General features: G+C 37.8%; 1 protein-coding gene across 1 annotated transcript; it reads left to right on the top strand.

Annotated features, from left to right (window-relative positions):
- Nucleotides 1-284: 284 nt before the first annotated feature.
- LOC132276306 (uncharacterized) lies at nt 285-15,773 on the top strand. Its single transcript, XM_059777680.1, has 7 exons — nt 285-601; nt 4,761-4,869; nt 5,974-6,175; nt 6,251-6,488; nt 6,670-6,752; nt 15,605-15,664; nt 15,763-15,773. Exons 1-7 carry the CDS (start codon nt 285-287, stop codon nt 15,771-15,773), a joined length of 1,020 nt encoding a protein of 339 aa, XP_059633663.1.
- Nucleotides 15,774-17,216: the final 1,443 nt, after the last annotated feature.

Here is a 17,216-nt window from a genome sequence, read left to right as displayed (position 1 = left end):
TGCCCATTAAAGAAGGCGAAGGTTTGGCTGATTTGGCACTAAACCGTTTGTTGCAGAGAGCCTTGAGGGCTACAATTGCTACTCATCCGCAGCCGGTACCAAAGATGTTTGAGGGTGGTGCAGATCCAATAGTAGCGGACGACTACATGGACCAAGTGGAAACCCATTTGACTTCTATGGATGTGACGGATGATCATTTCAAAATCATCCTAGCCACTTACAAATTTTCAAAGGATGCCAAGTTTTGGTAGAAGTCGATCACAAATCAGTATAAGATTGAAGAGATGGGTTGTGATAGGTTCAAAGAGTTGTTCTATGAGAAGTATTTCCCTGCTCCCAAGAGGTGGGAACTAAGGGACCAGTTTAATGGCATTATCCAAGGCAATATGTCAGTGATAGAGTACAAGAATAAGTTCACCTCTCTCTTTTGCTTTGCTCTAGAGATGGTGAGCAATAAAGTTGAAAAGACTAGGAAATTTGTTTCCGGGCTTGATTACAAAATGAGGCCGCTGATAACGGCACAGTGCATCAAGGTTTATTCTAAGGCAGTGGAAAGAGCATTGATGCTAGAGGCGGAGGCCAAAGATAAAGATGCAAGAAGGTAATAGTGGAAGTAAAAGAGGAATGCATGATCATCTTCGGAGGGACCTTCATGGAAGATGTAATACCCCTAAATTTTTAAAGGAGTAATTTATATATTTTATTTCATTTTATTTATCTACATGGCTATTTGAATTGTTAATTATTTATTTTAGGGTTTTAATTTATTTGTCATTTATATGTTAAGTATTTAGTGTTATTTTATTTTATTTTATTTTTATTTACTTGGCTATTTGAATTGTTTTTGGAGTGTGTAGTTATTTGTTATTTTTTTTAATTAATTATTAATTATTTAGTAGAGATGTTTTAGTTAATTGTAAATTTTCTTTTTATGTAATTTTATTTATTTTTAGTTAGTTGTATGGATGGGTAGTTATATATAGATATATATAAATAAATATATAAACTGCATTAATGTGTTATATATATATATATATATATATATATATATATATATATATATATAAAAGATATATAAACGAATGCATGTGTATATATATATTAGGTATATATGCACCAAGTAATGTTAAGGTAAATAAAGGTATCTTTAATAGTATTATTTAACATTTGTTATTTGTATTTTTTTTCAATTCTTAAACTATTAGCTTTAGATGGCAGATGGGTATTAGTATAGGTTTTTAATTATTATAGGTTTTTGGAGTCTGATAGTTGTGGGTACATTAAAGTAGGTTAGTATTATATTCTATTTATATATATAAGGTAAAGTAATATAAATCTGGGCATTGAGGAAATCACGTAACAGAGAGGATATTACAGAGACGACAGCGAGCAAGAGAGAAAAGAAATAGAGAAAAGAGAAAAAAGTAAGAGAATAAGAGAAAGAACTTGTGAGGCCGAAACAAGAGGCGTAGGAGTGAGGTTGTTGTAGGTGATAACCGGAGTAGCAAGGATAGTTAATGGCGACCCGAAGGCCGCCAGTGTCAAGGGAGATCAGAGACGAATAGTGAAGAGTTTCAACTCGAAACTCTAAGGCAAGTCCTTGTTCTATTCATTTTCTTTGGCTTCATGTTCGGTCCATCTCTAGAATGATTCTAAGGTTAAAAAATAATAATAATAATAAAAGAAATTTGTTTGACTGCAAGAATTAATTAGGTCATTACGGCATAATTTTCTTTTACTTAATTACTTTTATGAATTTAGTTGTTCTTCTTGCAAGATTCTTGAATTTTAGTTGGTTTATTCATGAATTGTTGGGTCACTATGACTTGGTTATAAGTCTTAGGGACCTTAGCTATGGGGTTTTAAGGGAGTGTAGAACCGGATGTTGGTGAAGAAGCTAACAGGGATGTACAGGCCTTCAAGTCGGCTTCGCCGACTTAGTGATGTCGGGTAGTATTTCCTTTAGGCATTTAACAGTGGGTGTTTATTTAAGTTTTTGGATGTATTAAATTATTATATGTTGGTTGGTTGTTTTATTTATTTATGATTATTATTATTATTATATTTTTTTCGTGGGATTTGGACTTACAACATTTAACTTTGGGGAAATAAGTTGATAGATCTCATTAAATTGTTATACGCTGGGGTGGGATGTAGGATAAGCTTTACTTGGTATGTAAGTTGCTAGTTTTGATTTTCGTCGTAGCATTTATTACAAATAATAGTATGATAGTTTAATGGAATCCTACTTAAGTTGCAAATTATGTAGATAATCATCTATCAAATACTATAAGGATGTATTATTTATTGTAGAGATTATTATGTGGTATTACTGTTGCATGCGTTAAGGAATATAACCTTTCTTGCACTACCAATTATTTGTTCGTATATCACTGTTAGAAGTTTACAAGTTATGTCTATGATTTTTGGAGGAATATATGTTAATTATCATGTATATATGCTGGTAGTTAAGGTTTTACTTAAGTTGCAAGTTACTTGCATAATATTTGTGATTAGTTTGTTATAACAATTGCTACAGAATTTAAAATGACAATAATCATAAATGAGACAGTGGATGTAAGAACTTATGTATACTTGTGTACACGTGTATGATAGAGGACCATTGTCAAGATATGATCTTAGCAGCACCATTGTCAGGATATGGTTTGCTGATACATACGGGCTGACTAATAAATCTAGACCCATACATTTTGGTCATACTATTGTCAGGATATAGTATTGATCTTAAATTGTACCATTGTCAGGATATAGCTACAATTACTTACATAAATATATTTTTATTAGGTACCATGATACGAGCTTGAGATCTCGTAATTGATGGGTAGGATTGGCATATATTGCTAGATGAGATGGGTAGCTGGATCTAGGGATATGTGTGCCCTGGTAGAAGAGGTACTCGTAACCACCTTGTGTGTGCTTGTGTGAGACCTATTATCTGGTAAAGGTTGTCTTATGATCCAGTGAGAGTCTATAGTGTGTATACTTATATACATTGACCTACATAGCTATTGCATGAGTCGGACTAAGATGGATCGTTTATCGGGTCTCTGTTTGGGATGTAGAAAGGGCTTATTCGTGGGTTTTGACCCACCTTTGTTGTTATCTTTTCAGGTCCTCGTCAGTTCCAGGCGTAAATTCAGTTCGTGCAGAATAGAGGCCAGACTTCATCACTCTTCCGGTGTCATAGACGTAGGACCTCCACTATGTTTTTATTATTATTTATTATTTCTGAGTAGTTGGGATTTTTATTAGGGGTCCACCTTGTATGGATTCCCAAGTTGTACTCTGGAGGTTTTATTGAGGATTAATGTATTAGAGGATTTATTATTTAATTATTAATTTAGATTTCCCTTTTTGCGTTATTTATTTATTTATTTATTTTTATTACTCTTGTATTCTGTGCTTGTTTATTATTGATTGGCTAATATCCCCTGGTTTTGTGCTCGGACCTGATCAACCCGTGTTCCAAAATTAGGGAGTATCACAGTTGGTATCAGAGCATTCCAGGTTCAAGTGTATCTAGGGTTTCGTTCGTAATAAGACTTCCGCGTAGTGTAGTCTTTTGATTAGAGCCTAAGTTTTAGGGTTCATTGTATTCCTTTATGGTCTGTTAGATACGTATTGACATCTATCTTTCAATGTTAACTGAATGATTAACGTTGGAAGAAAACGGGAAAGAGAGCAGGTCTGGAGAATAAGGCAACAAAGGAGAACGCCACGTAGGCAGTAGAATCTCCTACGACGTCAGCGGATTGCAGAGGAGCAACAATTGCCTTTGTTTCAAGAGAAAGAGGAACATGTTCCTATAATTCTGGAGGAGGAGCAATAGATTCAGGAGTCTCAGGATCAAGACCAACATCAGGGCAAAGGTCTAGAGTATCCTCCTCAACTAGTTAACATCATTGTTCAGACTGTAGTAACAGGCGTAGTAGCTGTACTTCAAAATTAACCACATGTTCAGCAGACACCTGTACCAGTACCGGTAATTCAGGCTAATTCTTGGGAAAAGGTTAAGAGTTTTTTTCACAAAGGGAAGCCCACCTGAGTTCTCAGGCTCCACCGATGTGGCAATGGCTCATCAAGGATAGGAATTCCTGGCTCGGGGACAGGCACCACAATAGTTGCATTTTGGCAGGGTGTATAACCATATGCCACAGGACGTTCAGACTCTTTAGGCTATTGAGGGTATGTTTCCTGTACACGGTAGATATGGGCATATTTTGTTTGGTACAGATACTGCACATTCATTTGTACCCAGTATATTTGTTGCCTTATCTAGGATAACTACACAGTTATGTGATTGATCACGTAGCATTGGTACACCTATAAGGTGTTACTTCTATTTTGCATGAAAGTGATGGGCTTGTGACACTAGATATTGGTAAACTTAGATTTCTAGTCAACCTATTGGTCTTGGACATGCATTCTTATGATGTGATACTTGTGATGGATTGGTTATCTCATTACCATGCTCAGGTTAATTGTCACGATAAGTCTATTGTATTTGTTATACCGTGTCAGGATATATATATTTTTGCTATGCCACATTCTAACGGGAGATCGAGCACTCATTTATTGTATATTGAGGAAGAGTCTGCAGAGGAAATTACTGTAGCACTGGATAGTATACCGATTGTACAGGAATTTTCAGATATATTTCAAGAGATTCTAGGGTTGCCACCGAGTCGAGAGATAGACTTCATGATTGATTTAGCTCCAGGTACTACACTTATTGTCAGGGCACTATACAGGATGGCACCAATGGAAATGCGGGAGCTGAAGGATCAGATTCAGCAACTTCTTAGCCAGGGTTTCATTCGTAGAAGTACTTTACCTTGGGGAGCACCAGTGTTGTTTGTGAAGAAGAAGGATGGCTCATTTCGCCTGTGTATAGATGATGAGAACTGAAAAGTGCACTTTTAAACCCCTTAAGCTCGAGTATTCTAGAACTTTTATCTATCTTATTTTCCCGTTTTATACTAATTTCGTGTTATTTCCCTTTTTAGGTCAATAATGTTAAAACGTGCTAAAAATGGTTTCTTAATACCTTTTTGGAGTCAAACTAAGTCTTGGAGAGAATCTGGAGTAAAATGAGGCTGATTTGGAGCAGTAGATGTAACAACCCAGCCAAAGCGGACAATATCATACCATGTTGTGGAGTGGGTCATTACAGTAGATTACAGGGAATTGAACAAGGTTACTATTCGTAACAAGTATCCTTTACCCAGGATCGATGACTTATTTGATCAGTTGAAGGGAGCTACATACTTCTCCAAGATTGATTTGCGATCTGGCTATCATCAGCTTCGAGTTAGGGAGCATGATGTTCCTAAGACAACATTTCTAACTAGATATGGATCTTATGAAATTTGGGTTATGCCTTTTGGGTTGACTAATGCGCGAGCTGTCTTTATGGATTTGATGAACAGGGTCTTCAGGGCTTACTTAGATCAGTTCGTCATTATTTTCATTGATGATATTTTGGTTTATTCTAAGTCAGAGGAGGACCATGCTAGACATCTTCGCATAGTGTTACAAACACTTCGTGAGCATCAGTTGTATGCCAAGTTTGAAAAGTGTGACTTTTGGCAATAAGAAGTAAAATTTTTGGGTCACGTGGTGTAAAAAAAGGGAATAACGGTGGATCTAGCCAAGGTCTCAGCTGTTTTAGTGTGGGGATAACCTACCTCACCCATTGAGATTTGCTGTTTTCTGGGACTGGCCGGATATTATCGTAGATTCATCTAGGGGTTTTCCAAGATAGCAGGACCACTCACCCATCTGACTAAGAAGGGGGTACTGTTTATCTGGGATAAGCATTGTCAGACTGCATTTGACATATTGAAGAGTAAGTTGACTTCTGCACTTGTTCTAGTTACTCCCCAGAGTGGGATAGAGTATCTTATCTACACAGATGCTTCTTTGCAGGGTCTGGGATGTGTTTTAATGCAGGAGGAGCGACTGGTTTCTTATGGGTCTCATAAGCTTATGTCTCATGAGCTTAACTATCCGACGCACGATTTAGAGTTAGCAGCTGTAGTCTTTGCCTTTTGCATTTGGAGGCATTATCTGTTGGGGGAGTCTTTCAGACTATTCAGTGACCATAAGAGTTTGCAGTACCTCTTCACGCAGAAGGAGTTGAATATGAGACAATGTAGGTGGTTGGAGTTTATGAAAGATTACCACTTCTCTATACAGTATCACCTAGGGAAAGCGAATGTAGTGGCAGATGCACTCAGTCGCCGACCTAATGCCAGTTTTTCTGCAATGTTTGCTACAGAATGGAATGCTTTGAAGACTGTAGATGAGTTGTCTGATGCTTTTGTGTCATGGATAGCAATTACACCTACTATCATCCATAAAGTACTAAAGGCACAACTTATGGATCAGCAGTGCATTGATAGAGTTACGGAGTTAGCTTCTGGTGATGTTCCATTTTACTCTGTCAGGGCAGATAGAGGCTTAAGGTATAAAGGACACCTAGTAGTACCTTCTGCTGATGATTTAAGAAAAGATGTGATAACGGAGGTTCATAAATCTAAGTTCTCTATCCAACCCCGGTAGAGATAAGATGTATCAAGATATGAAGTGATAGTTTTGGTGGGCAGGTATGAAGAGGGACATAGCCATCTTTGTCTCCAAATGTAGTACCTGTCAGATGGTTAAGATTGATCATCAGAGACCGCCTGGTTCTTTGCAGCCACTTCCTATACCGGAGTGGAAATGGGAGAGTATCTCTATGGATTTTATTAAGGGATTACCCAATTCCAACAGGAATCACAATTCTATTTGGTTCATTGTTGATAGGTTGACCAAATCAGCTCATTTCTTGCCTATACGCACTGATTTCACTTTAGAATAGTTGGCGAGGCTTTATATTGCAGAGATTATGAAGTTGCATGGTATACCGATGTCTATTATATCAGACAGGGATCCGAGCTTTGTATCGGGATTTTGGGGGAGTTTCCAGTAAGCTTTAGGTACCCATCTTAGTACTGATTATTATCCTCAGACTGATGGGCAGACCAAGAGGGTCAATCAAATCATGGAGGATATGGTTCGTTCCTGTGTCCTTGATTTTAAGGGCACCTAGGAAAATTATTTGCCACTTGCAGAGTTTGCCTACAACAATAGTTCTCAGAAGACTATTGGTATGGCACCGTTTGAGGCATTGTACGGCTGACCATGTCGATCTCCTATTTGTTGGTTAGAGGTCGGTGAGAGCAAATTTCTAGGTCTTAAATTTATTAAGGATACCTCTGAGAAGATTGCTCTTATTCGTGACCGTATGCGCACTGCCCAGAGTAGGCAGAAGAGTTATGCAGATTCTCGTACTTGCAGTTTAGAGTTTCAGGTGGGGGATCAGGTGTTGCTCAAAGTGTCTCCCATGAAAGGCGTAATGCGCTTTGGGAAGAAGGGGAAGTTGTCACCGCATTTTATCGGTCCTTTTATGATTACGGATCAAGTGGGACCTTTAGCTTACGGTTAGCACTTCCGGATCATCTACATTAGGTCCATAATGTCTTCCATGTATCCATGTTGCGAAAATTTCTGCGAGATGAGGATCGCTATTAGCATATAGATGTTGGCGAGATTAAGTCGTAGCCGGATGCGACGTATGATGAGCCACCGTGTCGTATTCTTGATCGTTGTGATCGGTGCTTCACAAGAAGACTATTCCTCTTGTGCGTGTACAGTGGAGCCATCCTAATGAGGCCGAGTCCACTTAGGAACGGGAAGATGTTATCCGTTCAAAATTTCCAGAATTACCGAAATAAGGAAAAAGGTGAATTCTGAGGACGGAATTCCTTTTGTTAGGGGAGAAGAATGTAATACCCCTAATTTTAAAGGTGTAATTTATTTATTTTATTTCATTTTATTTATCTACGTGGCTATTTGAATTGTTAATTATTTGTTTTAGGGTTTTAATTTATTTGTCATTTATATGTTAAGTATTTAGTGTTATTTTATTTTATTTTTATTTTCTTGGCTATTTGAATTGTTTTTGGAGTGTGTAGTTATTTGTTATTTTTTTAATTAATTATTAATTATTTAGTATAGATGTTTTAGTTAATTGTAAATTTTCTTTTGATGTTATTTTATTTATTTTTAGTTAGTTGTATGGATGGGTAGTTATATATAGATATATATAAATAAATATATAAACTACATTAATGTGTTATATATATATATATATATATATATATATATATATATATATATATAAGACATATGTAACGACCCTGCTCCTCATGGATCCGGATCATTAAACGGGTCCTTTCCTGACCCAAAATTATCCGAGGGTAATACGGTAATTTCACCTTAAATTTAAATATCATGGTCCAAAAAGGACAAAATGGTAATTTGCCACGATTCAATAATTTGAGACTCAAAGGGTATAATGGTCATTAATTTAGATCACATAATAAATAAAATAAAGTTCGGGGCAATATAGTCCTTTCGGTGGTTAAAATATAATTATTGCACTTTATTGGGCCATAAAATAAATACGTGCAACATTTATTGGGTACCAAAGTGTAATTTGGAAAACTAAAATTTAGTTTAATTAAAAGGCAGAAACCAGTCAACGTATGTACACTATACGTCGACTGGTTTGGGTTATGAACAGTGGAAATACCCACTGCCGAGATACTAGTCGACGTATGGGGAGGCATACGTCAACTGGTTTGGGACGTGATGCCGGTCGACGTATGGGAAGCCATACGTCAATTGGTTTGGGTTATGTGCAACAACCACTCACTATGAAGATACCGGTCGACGTTTAGGAAGCCACACGTCGACCGGTTCTGGGAAATTTTCACTTCCACTTCCCACTGTCCTGTGTAACCCATAAACACCAACTTTTGGTAATTCAACTACCCACGCCACTACACTTACGTGTCATTTTCAATACCTTCCAACATCTAATATAATAATAACAACAACGAAATAACGTAATTTGCCCCACGTTACTTAAAAATACACCAATTGATTTTGAGTGAGTAAAACTTAATTACATTGCCCAATGGCCATATACACAATAAATCCAAATATTTTACATGTTGCAAAAATGATGCATTTTGAGTCTACATCTTTACAAAATTAAGTCCAATTACAAAAGCTAGCAAAAAGACATTTCCTACTCCAAGCTAAGGCTGAGTGGGATTACCATCGGCTACTTCTTTTCCATGACCTGAAAAATGTAAAATATGATGGCGTGAGCAATATGCTCAGTAGGTGACACTCAAGACACGTCTTTTGTGTCCCCGTGAATCCAAGTAAAGAATAGAGTGATAGGAATCAGGGTCATACAAAGTCGGGAAAATACAACATCGTATCCAAGCTCAACATTAACAATATAATGCAATGGAATGCAATGCATGTCAATGTCACTCCCCATTTTCAAAACCATTCATCCATCACTTTCCAAACTGTTAATGTAACCCCCTTTGGTGACTCCGTAGCGCCGAGAGAAAGATTGGCTACTGTCCCTGACCATTGGTGACTCCGCAGCGTCATTATGAGGCCCAGATAGCTCAACTACGCTAGGGCAATCTCCCTAATTCCCTCTAGGTTACATTAGCCTACCGGCCCGTTGGTGACTCCGCAGCGACCGGGTTTTATCAAAATACTTGTATCAATACATTCTTTCCCAAAACTTCCCATTTCGTTTCAAAAGCAATTTCTCCCATTTCATGCAAACCCAATGGTATGCATAAATGCACTAATGTCATGTGCATAATCATTATCTCACAACTAGCTCAAATTTAGTCATCAAAGCATACATTCACAAGAATTCCCCAAAGAGTATACAACATGCTTTAACACAATAGAAATATAGCATAACGGAATTATAAATTCAACACTTAGGCATGTCCTTCATACATCATTCATAGTATATTGGCAACACAATGAACACAAAACTCAACATATAGCATGCTTTTATTCAATCAATTTAATACACATTCACATAAATTCACATATTCTTAATTAAGTCATTTTAAACTAAAATCAAAGTAATTAAGCATGCTAAGGCACAATTCAAGTAGATTAATTCACTAAAGCGCAAGAACTTCGTGGATTAAGAACCCCTACCTTGATTTAGAGCAAAATCCTTAAAATGGGTTCAAATTTTTGAAGGCCAAGGGGAGGCTCAAAGTTGAAATTGTTGATATCAAAGCGTAGAGCTCGCCGTGCTCTCCATTTCGCCTCAAACGGCACTCAAAATCACTAAGTGTGGAGTGAGAAATCAAAGATCAAAATTTGAAGCCAAAAGAGAAGAAAATGAAAAAGAAATGAGAAAGAGAGAGAAATGGACGGGAGGAGAGAAATGAAAGACTAAAAAAAATGGTCTCTAGCCACATGTGGGATTAGTGGCGGGCCCCACAAAATTTTCTTTTATTATCTCTTTTTCTTTATGTCTCCATTTTACACTTCATACACATTAATGCACCACATACAAATACCACTTGATCCACATAAATAAAAATGTACAATATGCAATTGGACCCAACCACAATCCCATACGCAAACGTGAAAAGATGAAAATGCCCTTGCGGCGACAATTTTTTTTTTTTTTTTCAAAAAAAAAGAAAAATGACAAAAATCGGAAACGTCATAATATATATACGGATGCATGTGTATATATATTAGGTATATAAGCACCAAGTACTATTAAGGTAAATAAAGGTATCTTTAATAGTATTATTTAACATTTGTTATTTGTATTTTTTGCAATTATTAAACTATTAGCTTTAGATGGCAGATAGGTATTAGTATAGGTTTTTAATTGTTATAGGTTTTTGGAGTCAGATAGCTGTGGGTACATTAAAATAGGTTAGTATTATATTCTATTTATATATATAAGGTAAAGTAATATAAATCTGGGCATTGAGGAAGTCACGAAACAGAGAGGATATTACAGAGACAGTGGCGAACAAGAGAGAAAAGAAAGGGAGAAAAGAGAAAAAAGAAAGAGAAGAAGAGAAGGAACTTGTGAGGCCAAAACAAGAGGCGTAGGAGGGAGGTTGTTGTAAGCGATAACTGGAGTAGCAAGGATGGTTAACGGCGACCCGAAGGCCGCCGGTGTCAAAGGAAATCAGAGACGAACGGTGAAGAGTTTCGACCCGAAACTCTAAGGCAAGTCCTTATTCTATTCACTCTCTTTGGCTTCATGTTCGGACCATCTCTAGAATGATTCTAGTGTTAAAAAAAATAATAATAATAAAAGAAATTTTTTTGATTGCAAGAATTAATCGGGTCATTACGGCATAATTTTCTTCTACTTAATTACTTCTATGACTTTAGTTGTTGTTCTTGCAAGATTCTTGAATTTTAGTTGGTATATTCATAAATTGTTGGGTCACTGTGACTTGGTTACAAGTCTTAGAGACCTTAGCTATGGAGTTTTAAGAGTGTGTAGAACCAGATGTTGGTGAAGAAGCTAATAGGGATGTACAGGCCTTCAAGTCGGTTTTGCCGACTTAGTGATGTTAGGTAGTATTTCCTTTAGGCATTTAATAGTGGGTGTTTATTTAAGTTTTTGGATGTATTAAATTATTATATGTTGGTTGGTTATTTTATTTATTTATGATTATAATTATTATTATATTTTTTCGTGGGATTTGGACTTACAGCATTTAACTTTGGGGAAATAAGTTGATAGATCTCATTAAATTGTTATATGCTAGGGTGGGATATAGGATAAGCTTTACTTGGTATGTAAGTTGCTAGTTTTGATTTTCGTCGTAACATTTATTACAGATAATAGTATGACAGTTTAATGGAATCCTACTAAAGTTGCAAATTATGTAGATAATCATCTATCAAATACTATAAGGATGCATTATTTATTGTAGAGATTATTATGTGGTATTAATCTTGCATGTGTTAGGGAATATAACCTTTCTTGCACTACCAATTATTTGTTCGTATATCGCTGTTAGAAGTTTACAAGTTATGTCTATGATTTTCAGAGGAATGTATGTTAATTATCATGTATATATGCTGGTAGTTAAGGTTTTACTTGAGTTGCAAGTTACTCGCATAATATTTGTGATTAGTTTGTTATAGCAATTGCTACAGAATTTAAAATGACAATAATCATGAATGAGACAATGGATGTAAGAACTTATGTATACTTGTGTATACGTGTATGATAGAGGACCATTGTCAGGATATGGTCTTAGAAGCACCATTGTCAGGATATGGTTTGCTGATACATACGGGCTGACTAATAAGTCTAGACCCATATGTTTTGGTCATACTATTGTTAGGATATAGTAGTGACCTTAAATTGTACCATTATCAGGATATGGCTACATTTACTTACATAAATATATTTTTATTAGGTACCATGATACGAGTTTGAGATCTCGTGATCGATGGGTAGGATTGGCGTATATTGCTAGATGAGATGGGTAGCTGGATCTAGAGATGTGTGTGCCCTAGTAGAAGAGGTACTCGTGACCACCTTGTGTGCACTTGCATGAGACCTACTATCTGGTAGAGGCTGTCTTATGATTTAGTGAGAGTCTATAGTGTGTACACTTATGTATATTGACCTACATAGCTATTGCATGAGTTAAACTAGGATGGATCGTTTATCGAGTCTCTATTTGGGATGTAGTAGAAAGGGCTTGTTCGTGGGTTTTGAACCACCTTTGTTGTTATCTTTTCAGGTCCTCGTCAGTTCCAAGGGTAAAGTTAGTTCGTGCAGAACAAAGGCCAGACTTCATCACTCTTCCGGTGTCATAGACGTAGGACCTCCACTATGTTTTTATTACTATTTATTATTTCTAAGTTGGACATTTATATATTTCGTTTTTAGTTCGGATTTTTATTAAGGGTCCACCTTGTATGGATTCCCAAGTTGTACTCTGGAGGTTTTATTCTTATAATGAAAATTTATTGGAGATTAATGTATTAGAGGATTTATTATTTAATTATTAATTTAGATTTCTCTTTCAGCGTTATTTATTTAATTTTTATTCCTCTTGTATTCTGTGCTTGTTTATTATTGATTGGCTGATATCCCCTGGTTTTATGCGCGGACCTGATCAACCCGTGTTCCAAAATTAGGGGGTATCACAGAAGAGGAACAGTCAGCACGACCAAATTCTACTATTCCTAAGCCAGCTGGGTCAGATAAGAGTGGGGTTGTTTGTTATCAGTGTCAGCAGCCTGGATATTATAAGTCCAAATGTCCTATGAACTCGTCTAGAGCTTGTTGTGGGTGTGGCCAGTAGGGCCATCTGATTCGGGATTGTCCTAGTCGGGAAGTAAGCACCGGTAGTGGCAGAAGGTCACAACAGAGGCCGTCACAGTCGGCTACAGTTCAGTCAGGTTTTAGACCACTACCACCACAGCCTGTCATGTCTTCTTAGGGTTCACGGCCAATTAGGAGGGATACTCCTACTATGTCAATGTAGCAGTCAGGTGTTCAGGTTAGCAGTTCTCAGGCACAGACACCACATGGACGTGTTTTTGCACTTGCACAGGCCGATGCATCTTCTGGGCCTATGTTTTATTTAACTCTAGTGCATCTCATTCCTTCATTTCATCATCATTTGCACTTGCATCAGGGTTAGAGGTCAGTTTCATGGATCGGGCGTTATGTGTTGATACGTCAGTTGGGGTTTCAGCGTCCTTGAGCCGAGTTGTGAGGGATTGTTCCATTGTGATAGCCGGGCGAACTTTTGTGTTTGACCTTATCCTCCTAGAGATGACTAACTTTGATGTCATTCTCGGGATGGATTGGTTAGCTTCCTTTCGTGCCACGATCTACTGTTTTAGAGGTAGAGTCATAGTTTACATTCCTGAAGGAGACTGTTTCTTTTTCATGGGAGATCAAAGCAATTCCCAACCTTCATCATTATATGGAATTCGTCGACGGAGTCGTGGTGATTACTTCTTGGCTAGTCTTCTAGCAGAAGAAGATGATGTTGTGAAAGAAGATTATCCTGCAGTTGTTTGTGATTTTCTGGATGTGTTTCCAGAGGATTTGACAGAGTTGCCTCCACACTGAAAAATGAAGTTCACTATTGATTTGATGTCTGGTACCGCGCCGATTTCTATGGCACCGTATCGTATGGCACTAGTTGAATTGGAAGAATTAAAGAGGCAGCTTGATGATTTAAGGATGAAAAGTTTCATCTGACCAAGTGTGTCACCGTGGGGCGCACCGATCTTATTTACTAAGAAGAAAAACGGTTCTTTGAGGTTATGCATTGATTACCGGAAGTTGAATCATGCCACCATCAAGGACAAGTATCCTTTGCCAAGGATAGATGATTTGTTTGATTAGTTGAGGGGAGCCAGTTATTTTTCAAAGATTGACTTGAGGTCAGGATATTATCAGTTGCGGATTAGGGATGAGGATATCCCAAAGACAGCGTCCGTATACGGTATAGACATTATGAATTCATTGTTATGCCTTTTGGCTTGACTAATGCTCTAGCAACATTCATGGACTTGATGAACCGCGTCTTTCACGATTACTTGGACCAGTTTGTGGTAATTTTCATGGATGATATTCTTGTGTATTCACGATCTCGAGAGGAGCACGAGATCCATTTAAGTATTGTATTGTAGATTTTATGGAAGCACTGATTGTATGCCAAATATGAGAAGTGTGAGTTTTGGATACAAAAGGTGAAGTTTTGGGGGCATATTGTTTTAGAAGGTATAGTATCGGTTGATCCATCAAAGATAGAGGCAATTCTGAATTGGGAGCAACCCAAGAATATGTTTAAAATCCGCAGTTTTCTTGGTTTAGCGAGTTACTACCGAAGATTTGTGAAGGATTTTTCTCGCTTGGCAGCGCTTATGACCCGTTTGACCCGAAAAGGGATTAAGTTTGCATGGAATGAAGCCTGTGAGTCATTCTTTCAAGAATTGAAGACAAGGTTGACTACGGTTCCAGTGTTGGTAATACTTAAGCATGGCTTAGATTACGTGATTTATTGCGACGCTTCATGTGATGGTTTAGAATATGTGTTGATGCAGGATGGTAGAGTGGTGGCTTATGGGTCTCGACAGTTGAAGACTCACGAGCTTAACTACCCTACTCATGATTTAAAGTTAGCGGCAGTTATATTTGTCTTGAAGTGTTGGAGACATTACTTGTATGGTGAGAGATTTGAGGTGTACTCGGATCATAAAAGTCTCAAGTACCTTTTCTCCCAAAAGAACTTGAACAACAGACAGAGGCGATGGGTTGAGTTCTTGGAAGATTATAACTTTGATTTGTAGTATCATCCGGGTAAGGTAAATGTAGTAGCTAACGCTTTAAGCTGGAAATCTCATGGGACTTTGGCTAGTTTAGCCATTCGGAAGTAGAAGATGCTTGAAGACTTAGCAGAGATAGGATTGTGTTGCTATGATGACGATGGCAGTGAGTCGGCATTCTTGTTTAGTCTCGTGGCTCAGCCTACTCTTGTTGGACGAGTGATTGAGTCACAGAGACAGGGTTCAGATTTAGATACCATTCACACTTTGATCACTAGTGGCGAGACCGTGAAGGATTGGACTTTGCATACCGATAGAGGTCTACTGTTCAAGGGTTTCTTGGTTGTTTCCACAGGATGTCATGAGGACATCTTACGAGAGTTCCACACTTCTCGCTTTGCAGTTCATCCAGGTGGTACTAAAATGTATCACAATCTGAGACGTCAGTATTGGTGGAATGGAATGAAGAAAAATGTTGCATAGTTTGTAACTAGATGCCTTACCTGTCAATAGGTGAACGTTGAGCATCAGAGACTAACCGGTTTGTTGCAACCATTACCTATAGCGCAGTGGAAATGGGAGTAGATTACTATGGATTTCGTGACAAGTCTTCCTAGATCACGAAGGGGAAATGAAGCCGTGTGGATCATTATTGATAAATTAACCAAGACGGCTCACTTTTTGCCTATTAAGGCAACAGATGATGTGGAGGCACTTGGTGCTTTTTATGTAAAGGAGATTGTAAGGTTGCATGGAGTTCCAGTAACTATTGTTTCGGACAGGGATGCCAAGTTCATTTCAAAGTTCTGAGAAGGACTTCAAGCAGTGTTTGGTTCAGCATTGCATCTGAGTACCGCATTTCATCCACAGACGGACGGCCAGTCGGAGCGCATTATCCAAATCTTAGAGGATTTGCTTCGGGCATGTGTACTTGATTTGGGGGGGCAGTTAGGAGGATCACCTTCCACTTATTGAGTTTGCCTGCAACAACAGTTATCAGGCAAATATTCAGATGGCTCCATTTGAGGCATTGTATGGCAGACCTTGTAAGTCTCCATTTTGTTAGACTGAGGTGGGCAAGACAGCCGCCTCAGGACTCAACATTGTACTCGAGACTACCGCGAAGATTAAGTTGATCAGGCAGAGATTGCTTACAAATCAGAGCCGACAAAAGAGTTATGTGGATAGGCGGAGATGGCCGCTATCCTTTGAGGTGGGAGACCACATTTTTCTTCTAGTTTCTCCACGGAAGGGGTTAATGAGATTCGGAAAGAATGGCAAGTTATCGCCACGATTCATTGGACCTTTTGAGATCTTGGACTGGGTAAGAGAGGTTGCCTACAGATTTGCTTTGCCACCGCAGATTGACAGAGTCCATAATGTCTTTCATATATCGATGCTACGGAAGTACAAGCCGAATCCATCTCACATTTTGAGTTGGGTTGATGTGGACTTTGATGAGGATGTTTCTTATGAGGAGGGACCAGTTTAGATCCTTGACACACAGCAGAAGGTGTTGAGGAACAAGAAGATATCATTGGTAAAGGTTCTATGGAGGCATCACGGCGTGAAGGAGGCTACTTGGGAGCTTAAATAGGAGGTTCGCTCCAAGTATCCAGAATTATTTTCTCCCTCAGGTATGGCTTGATTTTGGGGACGAAATCTTTTAGAGTTGGGGAAAATGTAATGTTATGCTTTATTTTATATATATATATATATATATGTATTAAATGGAAAATTTGGTGGTGCCCACCCTTATCATAAGTGACCAAGACACATTTTTTTCATTTAGTTTCTCTCTCTGTACGCGACAGCTCTCTCTCTCTCATGGTCCTCTTTTTTTTTTTTTTCTTTTTTTTCTTTTTTTTTTTTTTCTTTTCCACATCAATTAAGCTTGATCTCTCTTCCACTTTGTGAATTTGATTTGCTACTTAAGGCAAATTTGATAAGCTAGTTGAGGCCTTCAT

This window comes from Cornus florida, unplaced genomic scaffold (assembly GCF_030987335.1).
Source record: "Cornus florida cultivar Cherokee Brave unplaced genomic scaffold, ASM3098733v1 CherokeeBrave_3.0.0_Hap2_Chr01, whole genome shotgun sequence".
NCBI lineage: Eukaryota > Viridiplantae > Streptophyta > Magnoliopsida > Cornales > Cornaceae > Cornus > Cornus florida.
This window is presented reverse-complemented; position numbering and strand designations above follow the sequence as displayed.

Bases quoted from the DNA above. Each gene is read 5' to 3' on its own strand.
- LOC132276306 (XM_059777680.1), top strand. From the start codon at position 285: ATGGGTTGTGATAGGTTCAAAGAGTTGTTCTATGAGAAGTATTTCCCT. The intron at 4,870-5,973 runs GTGTTGTTTGTG...GTTTTAATGCAG, and splicing joins CTTTACCTTGGGGAGCACCA to GAGGAGCGACTGGTTTCTTA. The intron at 6,489-6,669 runs GTATAAAGGACA...CTCCAAATGTAG, and splicing joins AGGGCAGATAGAGGCTTAAG to TACCTGTCAGATGGTTAAGA.